The sequence below is a fragment of the Cygnus atratus genome, chromosome 3 (genome assembly GCF_013377495.2).
Source record: "Cygnus atratus isolate AKBS03 ecotype Queensland, Australia chromosome 3, CAtr_DNAZoo_HiC_assembly, whole genome shotgun sequence".
NCBI classification, from domain to species: domain Eukaryota; kingdom Metazoa; phylum Chordata; class Aves; order Anseriformes; family Anatidae; genus Cygnus; species Cygnus atratus.
In genome coordinates, this window is record NC_066364.1 from 103,309,914 (window position 1) to 103,328,007 (window position 18,094).

The 18,094-nt window shown below is 45.6% G+C and overlaps 1 protein-coding gene across 1 annotated transcript in view; it reads left to right on the forward strand.

Moving 5' to 3' along the window:
- Positions 1 to 8,804: 8,804 nt before the first annotated feature.
- Positions 8,805 to 18,094, forward strand: part of LOC118254769 (calpain-13-like) — a 46,545-nt gene continuing 37,255 nt past the window's right edge. The window contains exon 1 of the mRNA XM_035560358.1: positions 8,805 to 9,041. Coding sequence (XP_035416251.1) covers positions 8,805 to 9,041 — 237 coding nt within the window. The remainder of the gene's footprint in view (positions 9,042 to 18,094) is intronic.

Sequence of the window (18,094 nt, forward strand, 5' to 3'; positions counted from 1 at the left end):
GAAAAACAATGTCTGAAATTTCTCATGAAAGCACATTCTGAAAAACTGTCAGGCTGAATGTAGTGAGCTATTGCAATAACATTTAGAAACTTTCTTACGCTTCAATATGTTAAATCTTTTGGATAATACAGAGTGGTTCCTGAAGTAATGATTTTTTTTTTCCATAAGCAAAAGATGAGACCATTCCAAAACCAAAATGGAGCCTGGTAGCATTATGGAAAATGTATTGTCTCTTCCTCATGGTGAAAATTCATTGCCAGTGGCTTTCATGTTTGAGAGACTGACATTTTCTGAAGGAAAAACATTCCACTGGGAAATTTCTAACCAATTCTAGAGCTAATATGAGCATTGAAAGCAGTCTGCTTGTTCTTTATTTTCATTTATATTCTTTAAGGATCCCTACTGTACTTCCGAAGTCAATGGATTTTTGTCCTAAAAATATGGCTCCACAGAGAAGTATTATCCACACCAAATCCCCCCTCCCTCAAGTGGCAGTGGTATCTAGCTGTGCAGATTTGTTATGTACTGTTAAGCAGCTACCACATTTCACTTTCAACAGCAGTTGTACTTCATTTAGGAGCAAAATGATGCATATCTGAATATGGGGAAAATACTGAACTCATGGTTAATTTGTGTTAAGGGGCAGCTTGTGTGTGAGGGCTGGGTAAAAACAGATACAGAAGTAGGTCTTTGCTATCTGCCTGATAAGTTTTACGGTTATAAAAGTTTGTGTTTTCAAACGGCATATCCTGCCAGAAATGGGAGTGCATAAACACAGAGCAAACTAGATTGATGCAGGAAAAAATATATATACATAGGTAACAAAAGCAAATAAATTATAACACTTGGCCAATATAGAAAACTACAGCTGTGCAAATGAAACTAATTGATAGTGTTCTTCCATTAGTCCCATAATACAAAAGCAATGGGACACCCAATCAAAGTGACTGCAACAAATGTGAAGGTGATTGAAAGAAGATCCCTCTTTTTTTCCTCTAACATAAAACGTAGCTGTGTTCGCTACCTTGGAAAAATTTCCAGCCTGTTTTTTATTTACCACTGTGTAAATTAGCAGTGTCTCTGCTAAAAATGAATGTGATCTTCACAAGGGTAAAAATAGTGGAAATAAAGCATACATCTGAAACGTTGCAAAAGGCAGCAGTCAGTACTTCAGCACATAAGCCCAGTAGGTGGTGTGAGGAGAGTTGCTTCTCTTCATGCCAAAGCTTCCAGGATTACTTGAGCAAAGTTATGCTGTTCTTTTCCGCCTTGGAAAGATGATAACTCAGACTGCTTCAGGGTGGCTGCTGGCTGTGCAGAACAGCAGCCTGCCCTCAGCACAGTTGGGTGACGGGGTAGAAGTTAAACATATTTGGTGTGAAATCTCTTTGAAAAGAAGGTCACATTTTATGTAGTTCATTTTTATTCTAGGGTGGAAAGGAATAACAACCCATTAAATACATGAAATTGCATGGTGCCAGCTGAGATCTTGCAAGCTGTGCTAACTTCACAGAAAGCACGTGTTGAACAGCACCTCTTGGTACTTGCCCTTTGGTGCTAGTGCACCTTAGACGGGAGGAGACAGTGCAGAGCAGCCACCCCTCCTAAGCATAAAGGGCCTTCTTTAATTGTGTGTTTAGCATCCCTGGGGAAGTAACTGGCTGTGTAGAAGCGGTTTTGAGTTTCCAGTGACCCCTCAACAACTTTTGCTTCTGAATAGGTTGAGCTGTACAGCCACCCTCCATTGGATTACTATCCCTGCTCTGTAAAAACAAACCTGAAGTCAGGGCAGTGTTGCACCTGCCAAAATCTCACAGGGTAACACAAGCAAAAAACAGCCCTGCTCTCCCAAAGCCTTGTGCTTTGTTAAATTCTCATATTTTCCTGCAGGCTTCCACAAACACCTAGGAGAGCATATAATCCAAAGGTTCATCGTTATATGTAAAATCCCAGTGCTTTCTATGTTTCCTTCTCTGGAACCACTGTGAAAATGGACGCATGACGCAGCCATTTGCAGGAAAGCTGACAAGCTCAAAGTGGTGCCATGCTGCAGTAACTGAAAACCCCTGCCAGGCTGGTGATGGTGCTTTCTAATCAACTATGCAATGAGTATTTCTTAAATCATGTTAATCCACCATTTAAGCAGAGGCATCAGTTCCAGACAGTAAATCACCATACCTGGAGGGGAACATACCTGTCATTTCCCCAGAGAGGAGGCAATTAACAGCACGCTTGCTGTGAGATGAGTTAGCAACACTAGCATTCAGGAAAATCTTTGCTCCCTGCTTCTGGTGCAATCAGCTTTTATTTATGTAACCGTTGTGGAAAGCAGCTCTCAAAGGAAAACTGCACCAGTTTTACCCTCTGGAGTGGGTTTTACTCTAATTTACCCAGAAAATTTACACAGAGCGGTGGGCTGCTGCTGGACTTGCTGTGCTTTCAGGGTCCCTCTGATATTGAGCAGCCCCAAACTGGACGTATTACTGCAGGTACGGTCACAAAAGCACTATGCAGAGGGGAAAGATCCCCTCCCTTGACCCATGGGCTATGCTCCAGCTCTTGCAGCCCAGGATGCTCTTGGCTTTCTTTGTTGCAAGGACCCATTGCTAGTTTGCATTCAACTTGCTGTCCACTAGGACGCCGAAGTCCTTTTCTTTGAAAATGTTTATGGGATGTAGGAATAAGTATGGGATTGCTGCCAGGCAATGTGTCCCAGAGAATATGCTGCACACCATTCCGCTGGATTTTGGGCCTCTTTAGGCTATCTCAGTTTGGCTTCCCCAAAATGAAAGACTCCCCCTTCCCATATCATTGCTAGTTATTCTTTAATTTGGCAAAATAGAGGACAGTCCCCTAGATGTTCTAATTATATACGTAACCCTTACTTCCTCAGGTGGTCATGGAGGAAATAAATCAAGCTACCTAAGTGAGTAAACTGACATGATATTTGAAGAAGAGCCCAGTGTAAATGCTGATGGGTATTGACTCAAAAGCATATGCTTCTTTTACTACTGCAGAAAGAATGACACAGCTCTGACAGCATGTCTCTGTGAGTGCCGCCAGCCTGTGCCCAATAACATTTCTGCGTTTCCTGGTATAAGGGGGACAGCAGGTAGTGTGAAAGTGTGGGAGGTGCAAACAAATCCTGTTGTTCCTTAAGAACGACGGCGTCTGAAACCACAATAAGCCGGGGAGACTTAACTGTCAAGCTAGGTATAGAATTCATTTTGCATGGCTAATAGAAGTGTGTGTGTGTATACACATACTGTGGTGTAATACTATTACACCAAAGTCCTTTTGTTTGGTTTTGACCTTGAACTTGAATTCAACCTGGTTATGTTTGCTAAAGGCAGGGTGAAGCTTGCCCTATAAAGGATCACACAGATAATACCAGCCTATCTGTAGCTCTCTTGGGTTTGGCTGGAGAGTTCTACCGGAGGCATTGCAGGTAAACTATCACTTTGCTGTTTTACTTATTACGCGATAAAGCAGACAAAATACAAGGAATAGTGCTGGAAAAGCACCACAGAAACACTGAGAGGGATTTGTCTTGGGGAGACAGAATAGATCAGTCCCTATCCTTAACGTTACATGTAGGAAAAGAAAAGATGAATTTGCTGTCCTACAAAGAGCCTGAAATTAAAATGGTAAGTTGTTGGAAGAAGTTGGATCTGGTGAGAGTGGAGATCCAAAGAGGATGGGGACTCTATAATTTCTGTATGCTGCTGTTAAATGAGGAAGCAACAAGTTAATGGGGAGTGTCCTATGCTATGTATGCAGAAAAATGACTTAATAAATAGCCAGAAAGGAGTACTTCATAGACTAATTGGAGCAGAAGGTCATATCAGATGCCACTGGGAAACCAATCTGTAGAAGGTTTGCCTGTCTTTGGTCTTGACTCTTTTTTTGGAGTGCTCAAGGCTTTTGAACACTTCATGTGCAAGGACCCACTATCCATCTGCCAGAGGGTTTGGGACATCCAAGTTCAAGTCCCTGCTCTGTCTCTGCTGTTTGCTGTCACTGAGGGCAAGCCGCTGAGAAACAGCGTGCTCTCATTTGTTTCTTCTCTGAGTGTAGTGGGAACTAATAAGTTCACTCTTTCCTTCATTATAAGACCATTCTGGAGCTGACTCCCCAAAGTTTTTACAATGCTCCAAATACATGAGTGACAGGGTCTTAAAGGTATAAAGAGCTTGTATTACTGTAGCATATGTTGAATATTGTGTGTGAGGTTAAATATACATTGATATTTTAGAGTGTTTGAGAGTGAAAGGGGAAGAAGGGCTGTTGGCCTTTTTGTTTTTTCTGGTATTCTTCATAGAGTTTGATGCATATTCTTGAGTCTTCCTGAAGTATGAAACCCAGCTGAACCAGCATGTATCAGAAATGTTTTGAAAAAATGGGAGAGGGGAAGGTAGATAGTTCAGTTATGAAGTACACATGTTTCTAATTGCTTATTTACACTTCCTACACAGTGAAAGATGTCAGAAACCTTTGAAGGAAATGATGTCTGTACATCTGACATCTGTACTCTGACAGAGTACTGTACTCTGACTGAGATCAGAGTACATCTGTACTCTGACATAAAGCTTTTTGCAAAATGTAATTAGCTGTCAGGGGCATTTGCCACCGCTGAGTACCTGATTATAGCAGTGGCTTGACATCTTTTGTAACTGAGTGCTGGAGAGAGATGATACATACCCTTTGCCAGTGGCTTTTAAGTTGTTTAATGCAGAAAATAGTGGGTGCTTGGGGTTTCCAGGTTAGTTTCTGCAGGGGTCACTAACCTTTCTGCTGTCATATTCTCAGAGACTCCCTCTTCCTTTCTATTCCTTCTAGTTGTCACAACCCATCTCTTTTCCTCCTTCCCTCTGTGGTTTTTCCACTTCCCTCCCTCATCCTTTGTCATTCACTACTCTTGGACAAGTAACAAGAAGGATCTCTGCTGAGAAGGAGGGGAGGGACCAAAAAAGAACAGTGGAAGCCAAGCTGGGTGCGATTCATTTCTCCATTCAGATAAGGAGGTTTTAAGTTTTGGAGGAGATCCCAGGACGAAGTAAATGTATGTGTAACCCCTTCTGAACAGTTTCCTTCTTAGTTGAGAGTAAGTCTCTGTCTTTCCTCCAGTGTTTTACAATATGCCTGAATGAGTTTTTCTGATTGTTTGAAATTCCTGCCTCTTTCCATGTATCTCACAGCAGGGAGCAGCCCAAGGGCTGTGCATCCGAGACCCATTGCGTTATTTTTCCCCTTTCTCCTTCAGAGTTCAGCATCTGTAAGATGTTCCCCACTCAGACAGGCAATATTCTGCTTTAAAAACTGTCGTGCTCTTCTCCATTGCTCTTGCACCAATGAAAGCCAGGTGGAAGCGATCTGTGGCCAGTGCTCAGAGCTCCAAAAGAAGTGGCTGGCAGAACGTATGGAACGTGGAGCTAGCTGGGTGTGGGTGACCCTAGGGGCTGTTACACAGCACGGTCAAGAGATACAGCTCACGTTATCTGTGCACATGTGCACTCAGACACAAAGCTGATGAAGTTACGCCTGGAAGGAAAATGTAGTTAAGTGTATTATTTTCTTCTGTCTGGTTGCTAAATTGTTCTGGATATGTTAAACAATGTAATTAAGCACACACGTGCACGAGCACACTAAAAGCTCTTGTTGTCTGTCAGAAGAGAGGGAATACATGTCAGCCCCAGCCTTCAAGCTCTGTTAGGTTTAATTTGAGTTTTGGAATTAGCAATCAGTTTTGCTGGAACACTGCTGCAAGAAATATATTTTAGCATGCGTGGGGCCTGAGCGCAGTTTCAAATGAATATTTAAGAAGAAGCCATCCTTTTGTTGTGTTATGGTACATTACATGAGATTTATTTCCAATGTTTAAAAAAAAAAAATGCAAGCCCGAGGGGAACATGCTCTCATCTTGTTGGTGGAGTGTGATTTCTGAATTCCATCTGATTTTTTGGTGGGGCTTTTAATTAAGACAAAGAAATGCAAAAAAAAAAAATCCTTTTTTTTCTAGGCTGTTGTTACAATGCCAGAAAGCCAAGTGACTTGAAGGGCCAAGGAGGGTGATAACACTATGCGTGTAGCAAGGGGCCTGTATCATGCCTTCATTGTGGCTGCTCTGTGTTCGCAACAGAAATCTGAGGCTTAGCTCTTAATGGAGCCTTCTGTTCTCTTTTAACCGGACCAGCAACATATCAGATCCACGGATATGTTTCTTTGGTAGGAAAGAGCCCTTTTATATATATATTTTTTACTAGATAAAAAAATAAAAAGCAATGGCATGCAGTGGCTTGAAATTGAAACCAAGCAACCTCAGGCTATTTGCCTGCGCAAATAACCTCAAATAACCTCAGCAAATAACCTCAAATAACCTCAGCAATTTGCACAGAAAGTGAATGAAATAGGCGAGTGGTTTGCCCAGGGCATATTGTGAATTTTCCATTGCCAACTGATGAGAAGGTATGTCTTAAGTGTAAGCCAGGAGCTAGTGGCAGGGACTGCTGGATCAAGTGCAGTGGCTCCTGTCATGCAACAAGTCAGAGAAGGTGGCCGCAGTGATCTTTCTCAATATTGAAAGTCTGCTAACACAGGCCTTTAACAGGGGCTTTCCCTTACATAAGGAAAGGGACAAAAGTCTCATGACAGTTGCTTTTTTGGTTTTGTGATGTCAGTACCCAGAGGGGAAGGGTGAATGAAGGGTGAAAACCCGGACTGTATCCTGACCCAGAAGGTACCAGAACTGTACAATCTTGGAAGTAGTGGAAATGTACAGTTGGTAGAAAATGCCAGAATTACCTAACCTGAGTTGTGGCCAGGGTGGAAAAATACTGACTAAAGCCAATCATCTTGTGATCCAAAGAGCCCCTTTGAGCTGTCTGGGACCACAGAAGACCATGACCTAGAATCTCTTCCTGAGGTAGGTCTCTTCTCAGGGCAAGACTGCACGAGGCTCAATAATTATCCACTGTATAAGCCAACGCAGAGAAAAGAGAATCATTCACTAGAGGCCTGGCTTCTTAAGATTCAATGATCTTCCACTGAATACACTGACACAGAGGAGGCTGAGTAATTCACCAAGAGAGGAAAAGTTCGAGTGCACAACCGGGTTCAGAAATCCCCAATACCTTGTTGTACAGAAATCCCTAATCCCTTGCTGTATTGAAATCCCTAATTGCTTGCTGTACAGAAACTGCTAATACCTTGCCATTAAGTCTTGCGTGTGAACCTTGCCATTTATGAATCTTTAACTTTTAAAGTCACTGTTTTGATTGTAGCAAACACTACTGAATTATTCTGTTAGATAGGCTAATGATTAACTGATCTTTAAGTGCTACTAAAGACAAAATTATGCAATCTAATTTGTGATTTACCATAAGGGAATTAATAAATCTTAATTGCTGGTACATCAGATATGTGTAAAAATGTCATCTGTGACACAGGGTGAACAATCTTCCTGTTACTTCTCAGAAACCCACAGCAGAACTTTTAGACTGAAGGAAGCTCCCCAGGAGTTGGTGCACACGTGTGTCTCTGTACATCTGTGTGGCTCTGGGGAGTGCACCTGAAAGCCTCTCTTCTGGTTAGACAGAGCAAATTGCTCTTTTAAAGATCCAGTGCCGCTGCCCCTCCAAATGTGCAAATTTTCCACCTTCCTAAGCCTCTCTCCCCAAAGCCCTCCCAGCCTGCAGTCCAGGGTCTCTGTGAAAGATGTGTTGCCTCCCTGTGGAGCACGAGCAGATCTTGGATAGCAGGAGTCCTGCTGTGCTGTTTGGTAACTGTAAAGGGGACAGAGTCCCCAGTGGAGTTGTTATCTTTTTGATTCTTTTGTAGCTGTGTCAGCAGATATAATAGCAAGTGTGGCTGGTCTGGAGATTCACTGCATATGTGAAATGGTCACTCTTCCTAAATGAAATCTACCTTAAATAGACACATTTAACAAGGCAGGATCTAAACATGCAGACTGGATTATCAATGGATGCCATGCAATGACTCCCCAGTTTAAAGAGGAACCTGCAGTTAGATCAGTTCAATATACACTATAGGTCACAGGTTTAAACACAACAGGTCACTCCTAGTGACCTATCGACTCCAAAAACCCCAGACCTTGGAGCACAACCCTGTGAGTGTGTAGTGCAGGTGGGATTAGGGTCTGGGTGTTGCAGCTCAGTCCTGTCTCAGCACTGTAGCTTTAGGGAGTCTGGTGAAGTATTTGTGGAAGCTGGTAGAAAGCCATCCCACCAATCTGTCTGGGGTGTTTGGTACAGATCCTGAGGAAAGGCAAGTGTCTGCCTTATTTAGGTCTCTCACAAGGAGTGACCATGAAGCACTCACTTGGTGAAATGAAATAAAGTAAATAACTCAAAAGATGCCCTGGGCCTAGACGTGATCCATGGCTAGAAGAGTCCTGGGCACTTCTGACCAGACTCCCTGCTCACATCGCCTCCCTGAAGGAGTCTGAAGCTCCTGCTCCATCCTGCAGCTTGTGCTCAAGTTGCAGATATACCTCATCACTAACACAGCATCTCAGTAACAGCTTTGTCCTCTCTGTCCTCAGGGAAGACTCAGAATCGAATCTGTAGTGTTGACAGAACTGATTTAAGATAAACCAGTCGGGATTTAACTACTCCTCTTTCCCCAGGCATTTCCAGCTAATAAGGATTTTGTCACTGTGACTGCCCTCAGCTTTGTGTGCTCCACCATCCTCCTGGGGGAGGGTTTGGTTTCCCACATGCTCCTCACTTCGGACTGGGCAATTAATGGTCATCTGTGTCTCTCCTCCTTTGCAGGAAGGGTCCACAATGCTCAATCCCAGCTCTGCTCTGAGGTTGGAGGAAGGCTGGCAAACAGCCGAGACAACAGGAAACCTCCAGAACCTGAAAAAATTTAATAATCAGGACTTCGGCCACCTCCGAGCCTTGTGTCTGAGCCAAGGCCGGCTGTTTGAGGACGACACCTTCCCTGCTCACATCAGCTCCATCGGTGCCAGCCTGCTCCCAGAGGACCAGCTGCAGCAAATAGAGTGGAGGAGGCCAACTGTGAGTTATACTAACCAGGGTGTTTCACAGCACTGCTGCTGAACGGGAGTGCTGATGGCCAGTGGGTAGAAGCCTTCACATTGAGGGGAAGAGGTCTGTGCTAAGCAGGGAAGCACTGGAAGCACAACACTAAAAGAAGGGAACCTTGGTATGGGACGTGTGGAGGGAAGATAACCTCTCTACAGCATCTTTTTCTGCGTGTCCAGTGTGAATTGCCCTTTGCAGGTCAGGGCAGCAAGGAGAAGGACACTGTAAAACACCTGAACAGGCACGGAGGTTTGCAGGCAGCCCATGGAAGGGATCATAAGTTCCATTCATGCCCAGAGCATGTGGGTGGGAGCAGAGCAACTCTTTTCCTGAGGCTCTTCTGTCATCTCCAAGTCCTGGGGTTCACCAGCTGCCCCTTCAATTCCTGGACTTGCCTCTCTTCTGAAAACAAGTAACTTCCTCAATTTTAATAGTTCTTAACTGGGTAGTGACCTAAATTGGTTAAGCTGAGATTTTCTTTCTTGCTCTGTTAAATGTGTGGATTCTGACATTCCACTATTACAAGATCACGTGGCTTCACCCATGGCCAAAACCTCTGTATAGGTTTTTGTTGGCTGTGATGATACACTTCCACAGGAGGCAGCCAGCCTGTTGGTCTGTCAGATCTTGGGCCAACCAGTTCTCTAGAGTTACAGGGCCAATTTCTGGCTACGGTTTGACTCTGGATAAGGCAAGCATATATATACACGTATATATATGCTTGCCTTATATATATATATATATATATATTCAATATTCTAACACTCTCACCTAGCTGCCTTTGCATTCTCTTTCCCTCACATCTGCCTAAACTCATCCCTCAGAGGGATGTTGCTGTGAAGGGGTCTTGGACATTCACTGCCTCTGGATCCGTCCCATAGACCTAGAGGTACTAGGAGCAGATCTGACATACCATGCACTCTGCCACCATGCTAATAGCAAGATTGTCCTTCCAGTCTGTTTTCAAAGGGGTTTTCTAGTCTTCTAATGGAGACCATGTTACAAAGCTAGAAATATGCAATATCTGGCTCAGTAAGAGAGAGATCTGCCTCCCTGGATTAGCATTTGTAACATTAATGACTTCATTAGATACATTATTGTAGGAAGATTTTTTTTGCCTGTGAACCTTACTAAAACTAGTGTTTCCACTTTCGTCTGTTTCTAGATGACTTTATGCAAATCTGAAAAGCTCTCAAATTCTATTAAAGAGCTATGATTTCTGTAATCTGAGCCACAGATGCAGCAATAGTTATTTCAAAGTAACTAGGATGCTTGCAGTTTTCCAGTTCAGGTTTAACGGTCTGATGTGATGTCATCTCCATCTGGCATATGAGTGTTTAACTTGGGACGTATAATCACATAGTCAGCTCTCTTATCCTAGGACCTTATGTTCCATCATCGGACTGCACTGAATAGCAATGCTGTGTATCCATTGCTACTGGTAAAGCAACTGGATTAGCCGCACATAGCTGTTTTGCTGGCATTTACCGAGTGCAGTGCTAGTGCCTGTGGCCTTTGTCTCCCCTGAGCTGGAGCAAAACAGTCTTCCTGACGGCAATCTCCATGCCCAGGGTGTAGGAACAGTAACTGTCAAACTGAAGAAATGGAAACTAGAAACAGAACAGAAACTAGAAAATATTTTTTTATTCAGACAGCTTATATATAGAACTACTACACTCTATTCACTTGGTACCTATCATATATGCTTCTAGTATGTACAGTGTTGATGTCCAACCCCATCACCTGCAGCTTTGCTATCTGGTCCCAGCCCTGGTGGAAAAACGCTATCTGTTATGTGGGGCGTAACGTGGTATGGAGAAGCAGCAGTTTCAGCAGAAGCAGCATCCTGGATGCCAAACAGGGAGTGGCTGTGGTGTTGTGGAAAAAGGGATGGGGCCTGAGGATTGATCTTTGCACTGACTGCTGTTGAAGCAGGGCCTGACCATGTCTTCAGTGGGTTTCTTCTCAGGTGGCGTTCCTTCACAGCCAGTTCCAGTGAAAATGCAGCTTTTTTTAGACTAGTACTTCGCTTACTTTGCTTGCATCGTCTTAACAGATGGGGATAGTCTCTCTTGAAGTAGGGGTTATGGTAGAAGAGTAACTACAAAATGCAAATGAGAAAAGTTAGTTAACACCATTTCAAGACCGGGAAAGACAGATATGATAGTTAAGAATTAGAATCACAAAAGACAAACACTGAAGACTCTCAGGGGCATTTTAAACGTTCCCCATGTGATTAATATGGTATGGCACGGTTCTGTTAAGCAATAACCACCCTTGCATTTTTGCCATTTGAGTGTAGCAGAGAAATTTAAGATTTTAAAAAGCATAAAAACTGGTTTAGAAACCCAAATACCACCAACTTTTGGCCACCTCAGTTGGGACTGACTGGGTATCAATCCCACTAACACGATCTGAGAGGTATTTCATGGGTAGGGGGACTAACATACCTTGCTAAAAGCAGAGACTGCTCCTTTATCAGCTAGAAATTCGTCACATGAGGAAGATCTTGTCAAATCCCATTGCATTTTGCAGAATCCATGAAGATGAAGCTGGAGAATGAAAGTTTTCATGCTATCAATTTCAAAAGCTCGCAGAGGTCCTCTCCTTGTCAGCAGTTCCATTTTGAAGAGTTTTTCCACGATCACTATGCAGTTTCCGTCGTCACCCCACCAAATGGACTGAAACTGATTGCTTCCAACAATTTCCCAGAGTTTTTTCAGAAAGGATTGGGGTGACAAGTCATTGGTTTTGCCAGAGCTTTCATCAGAAAAATTAAGATGCGCTCTTTTTGTGCAGGGTTCATCACATGAACCTTGAAAAGTGTTTTCTTCTTTTATAGATCCTAGGGCAGCATCATGAGCTGCTCTTTTATCACCTACTTGAGGAGAAGCTGAGACTGCCAAATCAATGGGCTTGTTCCAAACAGAAACATTTGATGTTTCCGTTGAAGATGGCTCCATTGAAATTGTGTTTCTAGTTGAACAGAAGTTTCTGTCCATAGCCACTTCCTTGACCAACTGGGCTCTGTCCTGCCAAACAGGGGGATGAAGTGCAGCTGCACCCACCTGTGGCCTAGGGAGTGTGGTAGAAGTTTACCAAATGTTACCATGGTGCCTGTGCTGCGTCACGGTGACATCACAGACCAGTGTCCAACTGCCAGCAAAATGGAGCAGCAACAGACAGAATTGCTAACTAGGCTGCTTTTCATTGGCAGAGCTGCAGATGCCTTCAGTTGAGAGTAAAGAAGTAAATGAAACTATATTTCAGCTTGGTGTGTCCTGAGAGGCGAGCACTAGGAGCTGTTCCCCAAGGAAGAAGGGGGAAGACTGCAGTGTTAAGAATAAAAGTGCAGAATTTTAAATTTTAAGACTGCAGAATTGTCAGACACCGTTTGCAGTACACAAATATCCATACCCTCTTTGCTCTTAAGTTACTGAGATGGTAACTGTAAGGAAATACGATCCAAGGTATTTAAACTACCTAAACCAATAGGCAAAAAGATACCTGTAATTTCCCCAAGGAACTTTGACTTACCAGAATATGCATCCCTGAGAGTAAGTGTAGTTGCATCCTGCCTACAGAGCATGGCCAATTTAACACACATCTATTTTTCTCACCCTCTACCACTGGCTCCTTCTGACATGGAAAAAAAAAAGTGGCTGGGAATTTACCTGTGACAAAAATTGCACCTTCAGTCTATTAATCTCTTAGCTTCCATCTTCAGAGTCATATAGGATCTTAATATTTAAGTGCATATAATTGTAGATAGCAATTATATCTGCTGTTGTTGTTCCAGATCTAATATAGCAGTTGAGCAACACGCTTCATCTATTTTACCTTGAGAATTGCCAATTATGTTCAGTTTGGAGTCTTCATATCCGGTGGTAATGTATATGGTAGTAATGGACTTCTGAAATAGCCAATGTGTGTTTCCTCTGCATCATCACAGTCTGTTCATAGCATCAGGGCACAGACTTCTCAGTATGTCTCATATCTGGTGTGAGGAGAAGGGAAGAACAGTCTTTAACAAGGACTTGAGCAAGAGTCATGCCTTGTTCTTTTAGCAAAGACTCAGGAACTGTGCTACTGCAATTAAAAAATCTAAAAAATATTGGGGAAGTCATATAGTCTGAGCCAATGCTTGTTTGCTGGGACTCACTACTTAAATTCTTTAATTATCAAAGTGATTTGTTATTTGACTCAGCCACTTTGCAAAAGGGCTTGGTCACATTTTTACCTCTCTTCTGCCCTTTGCAGAGCAAATATAACCCTCTTCCAGGAACAGTGTGCTTATCATGATTCTACACTATTTTGATGATGCTTTGTTTATCGGCATTTCATTTAATTCCCAGAGACTTTCAGGAAATAACTTCAATGTTAAGGAAATTTGAAAACAGAAACTGACAAAACCAAAACGGGACATATAAAAAATTGTGTTGGAATTTCCACACAGCTAAGCTGAGCTGGAGTTCCTACTGCATCAGTTTTGGCCTGTCTGTAGCTGGAGGGGTGAAAACAAGAGCTTTTATTCAGGAAAACAAAACAAAACAGACATCAGTTTGGAGTTAATCTAAAACTTTAGCCCAAATGGAACAGGGAAGAAATGAAGAAAAACCTATCAAATATTTAAAAAAAAAAAAAACAAAAAACATACAATGTCATGTGAGCTGCGTTAAGCAAATTAAGGGAGGTGTGTGGCAATGAGGGATGATGCTAACCTGCACTGCCTGCAGGCCTGTCACTATGGGGCTGTTTTCTGGCATGAGCCAAAGTTCATAAAATCATAAAATGGTTTGGGATGGAAGGGACCTTAAAGATCATTTAATTCCAATCCCCCTGCCATGGGCAGGGACACCTCCCACCAGACCAGGTTGCCCAAAGCCCCATCCAGCCTGGCCTTGAACACCTCCAAGGGTGGGGCATCCGCAGCTTCTCTGGGCAACCTGTGCCAGTGCCTCACCACCCTCATAATAAGGAATTTCTTCTTTATATCTAATCTAGATCTACCCTTTTTTCATCTAAAGCCATTACTCCTTGTCCTCCTCCCTGATAAAAAGGTTATTTTATTTTTCTTAATTGTCATGCTGTTAAAGAGGGAACACTATGGCCAGTGATGTGAGGATGTGTCAGGAAGTTGAGGCTGGGGCAGGGGAAGCAGCACAAGTACAGCCCGTGGGAAAGATGTGGTACTGTGGCACAAGCTGGTGGGAACAGAAGTGGGACTGGGAATTTGTTGCAGGGTTAAGGTGATCTGACAGGGAGGCAGTTCTGCAAAGAGTCATCCTCTCCCTCTTAATCCTCAGATTCATTATGCTGGATCAGAGGGAAGTCTGGTGGAAATGTGTCTGTGGCCAGACCACCATCCTGTGTAGCAGCCTGCAGTCAGACTGGCTTATGCTACCCAGTAAATCCAACCACAGGCTTTCAGTTTTCCACAGTAATGTAAGACTGAGTCACAGACACAGATTTCTAGGTTGGAAGAGACCTCAAGATCATCGAGTCCAACCTCCGACCTAACACTAAGTACTCCACTAAACCGTATCGCTAAGCTCTACATCTAAATGTCTTTTAAAGACCTCCAGGGATGGCGACTCCACCACCTCCCTGGGCAGCCCGTTCCAATGCTTAATAACCCTTTCGGTAAAGAAGTACTTCCTAACATCCAACCTAAAACTCCCCTGGCGCAACTTTCGCCCATTCCCCCTCGTCCTGTCACCAGGCACGTGGGAGAACAGACCAACCCCCACCTCACTACAGCCTCCTTTAAGGTAACTGTAGAGAGCGATAAGGTCGCCCCTGAGCCTCCTCTTCTCCAGGCTGAACAAGCCCAGCTCCCTCAGCCGCTCCTCGTAAGACTTGTTCTCCAGACCCCTCACCAGCTTGGTCACCCTTCTCTGGACTCGCTCGAGCACGTCCATGTCCTTCCTGTAGCGAGGGGCCCAAAACTGAACACAGTACTCGAGGTGCGGCCTCACCAGAGCCGAGTACAGGGGGACAATCACCTCCCTAGACCTGCTGGCCACACTGCTTCTTATACAGGCCAGGATGCTGTTGGCCTTCTTGGCCACCTGAGCACACTGCTGGCTCATATTCAGCCGACTATCAACCAATACTCCCAGGTCCTTCTCGGCCAGGCAGCTTTCCAACCACTCATCTCCCAGCCTGTAGCTCTGCTTGGGGTTGTTGCGCCCCAGGTGCAGGACCCGGCACTTGGCCTTGTTGAACTTCATACAGTTGACCTCAGCCCATCGCTCCAGCCTATCCAGATCCTCCTGCAGAGCCTTCCTACCCTCGAGCAGATCGACGCACATACTTAGCTTGGTGTCATCTGCAAACTTACTGAGGGTGCACTGGACGCCCTCATCCAGATCATCGATAAAGATATTAAAGAGGACCGGCCCCAGTACCGAGCCCTGGGGGACACCACTTGTGACCAGCCTCCAACCAGATTTGACTCCATTCACCACAACTCTCTGGGCCCGGCTATCCAGCCAGTTTCTAACCCAGCGAAGCGTACGCCAGTCCAAGCCCCGAGCAGCCAGTTTCTTGAGGAGAATGTTGTGGGAAACGGTGTCCTGCTGGGAAACATCCTGCTCCCCATCCCCTTCCGCCAGCTCAGGGCACTGGGTATCCAGAGAACAACCGGTATTGCCGCTAAAGACTGAGGCAAAGGCGGCATTAAGCACCTCAGCCTTTTCTTCATCCTTAGTAACTAGGTTTCCCCTCGCATCCAGTAAAGGATGGAGATTCTCCTTAGTCCTCCGTTTCGCATTGATATATTTGTAAAAGGATTTTTTGTTGTCTTTAACGGCAGTAGTCAGGTTGAGCTCCAGATGAGCTTTGGCCTTTCTAATTTTATCCCTGCACAGCCTCGCTACATCCTTGTAGTCCTCCTCAGCGGCCCACCCTCTTTTCCAAAGATTATAAACCCTCTTTTTTCTGCTAAGCACAAGCCGCAACTCTCTGTTGAGCCAGGCCGGTCTTCTTCCACGCCGGCTCGTCTTTGGGCACATGGGGACGGACCGCTCCTGTGCCGTTAAGATTTCCTTCTTGAGGAGCGCCCAGCCTTCCTGGACTCCTCTGCCCTTCAGAACCGCCTCCCAAGGGACTCGGCCAACCAGTGTCCTGAACAGCTCAAAGTCAGCCCTCCGGAAGTCCAAGACAGCAGTTTTACTGGTCCCCTTCCTGGCCTCGCCAAGAACAGAGAACTCTACCATTTCGTGGTCACTCTGTCCAAGACAGTTTCCGACCACCACGTCTCCCACCAGTCCTTCTCTGTTTGTGAAGAGAAGGTCTAGCGGGGCACCACCCCTGGTGGGTTCACTGACCAGCTGCGTCAGGAAGCTATCTCCCACGCTCTCCAGAAACCTCTTAGACTGCTTTCTCCGTGCTGTGTTGTGTTTCCAGGATATATCCGGGAAGTTGAAGTCCCCCACGAGGACAAGCGCCGACGATTTTGCAACTTCTGTCAGTTGCCTATAAAACTCATCCGTCTCCTCATCCTGGTTCGGCGGTCTATAACAGACCCCGATCAGGACGCTAGCCTTGCCGGCCTTCCCGCGGATCCTAACCCACAGGGATTCAACCTTATCATTCCCAGCCTGGAGTTCCACAACATCAAAAGATTCTCTAATGTAGAGAGCCACGCCACCACCCCCTCTGTGCTGCTTGTCCCTCCTGAAGAGCCGATAGCCAGGCATTGCAGCACTCCAGTCGTGGGAGCGGTCCCACCACGTCTCCGTGATGGCAACCAAGTCGTAGCCTTCCTGCTGCACGATGGCTTCCAGCTCCTCCTGTTTGTTACCCATGCTGCGTGCATTAGTGTAGATGCACTTCAGCTGGGCCATCGCCTTCTTCCCCAGCCTAGCCATTGTTTCCCCCGGCACGGCTCCAACAAGCCTTGTTTGAGCCCCGTCCCCCTTCTTGCCTAGTTTAAAGCTCTCTCTATGAGCCCCGCCAGCTCCTGGCCTAGGATCCGTTTTCCCCTTGGAGATAGGGACCCGTCTGAGGCCATCAGGCCGGGTGCCGAGTAAAGCTCCCCATGGTGAAAAAACCCAAAATTTCTGTGCCGGCACCAGCCTCTGAGCCACCTATTAACCACGTGAGCTTTCCATGTCCTCTCCGTGCCTCTCCCTTCCCCCGTAGGGATAGACGATAACACCACCTGCACTCCCGCTCCCTCCACCAATCGTCCCAGCCCCCTATAGTCCTGTTTGATAGCCTTGAGGCTTCTCTTTTCAAGATCATCACTGCCAGCCTGGACTATCAAAAGCGGGTAATAGTCAGAGGGGCGAACCAGGTTTGGAAGCTTCCTGGTAACGTCTCTGACCCTGGCCCCAGGGAGGCAGCAGACTTCCCTATGCGTGGGGTCAGGCCGACAAATAGGGCCCTCCGTTCCCCTGAGTAGGGAGTTGCCCACAACAATCACCCTTCTTTCTTTCTTGGTGGAGGCAGTCCTGAGGCATGGAGTCAACTTCCTCACCTCAGGCATCCTCCTGGGCAGGCTTCCTACATCGTCCTCACCCACCGGTCTCTCAAGCTCCAGGGCCTCAAACCTATTGTTCAAGGGCACCTGGGAAGGCAGCGCCGGAAGGGGAGGGCATCTCCTGCGAGGTCGAGAGGGGACCCGTCTCCATTCCTCCTCAACTCGCAGGTCCCCTCCCTCTGCCCGATGGCAACAGGGCAGGGGGTCCACCCCCCTTTGGGGCGTCTCACCCCGGTCCGTCTCCCTCCGGTCCTGCAGGGAGTCACTCCACCAGTCTATCTCCCGCTCGCACTCCCTGATATCCCTCAACCTCTGCACCTCCTCCTTGAGTTCCGCCACCATGCGGACCAGGTCGTCCACCTGCTCGCACCTCACGCAAGCAGTCCCTCTGCCTCCCGCCGATGGCAGCAAGAGGCTCAGACACTCCTTTGCATATATCTGCATGTCCTTTGCATATATCTGCATGTGCCCTACATCTACACTGATCACCCCCAGCTTCTCCTTCACCAGCTTCATAGCCCTTCTCTGGACACGTTCC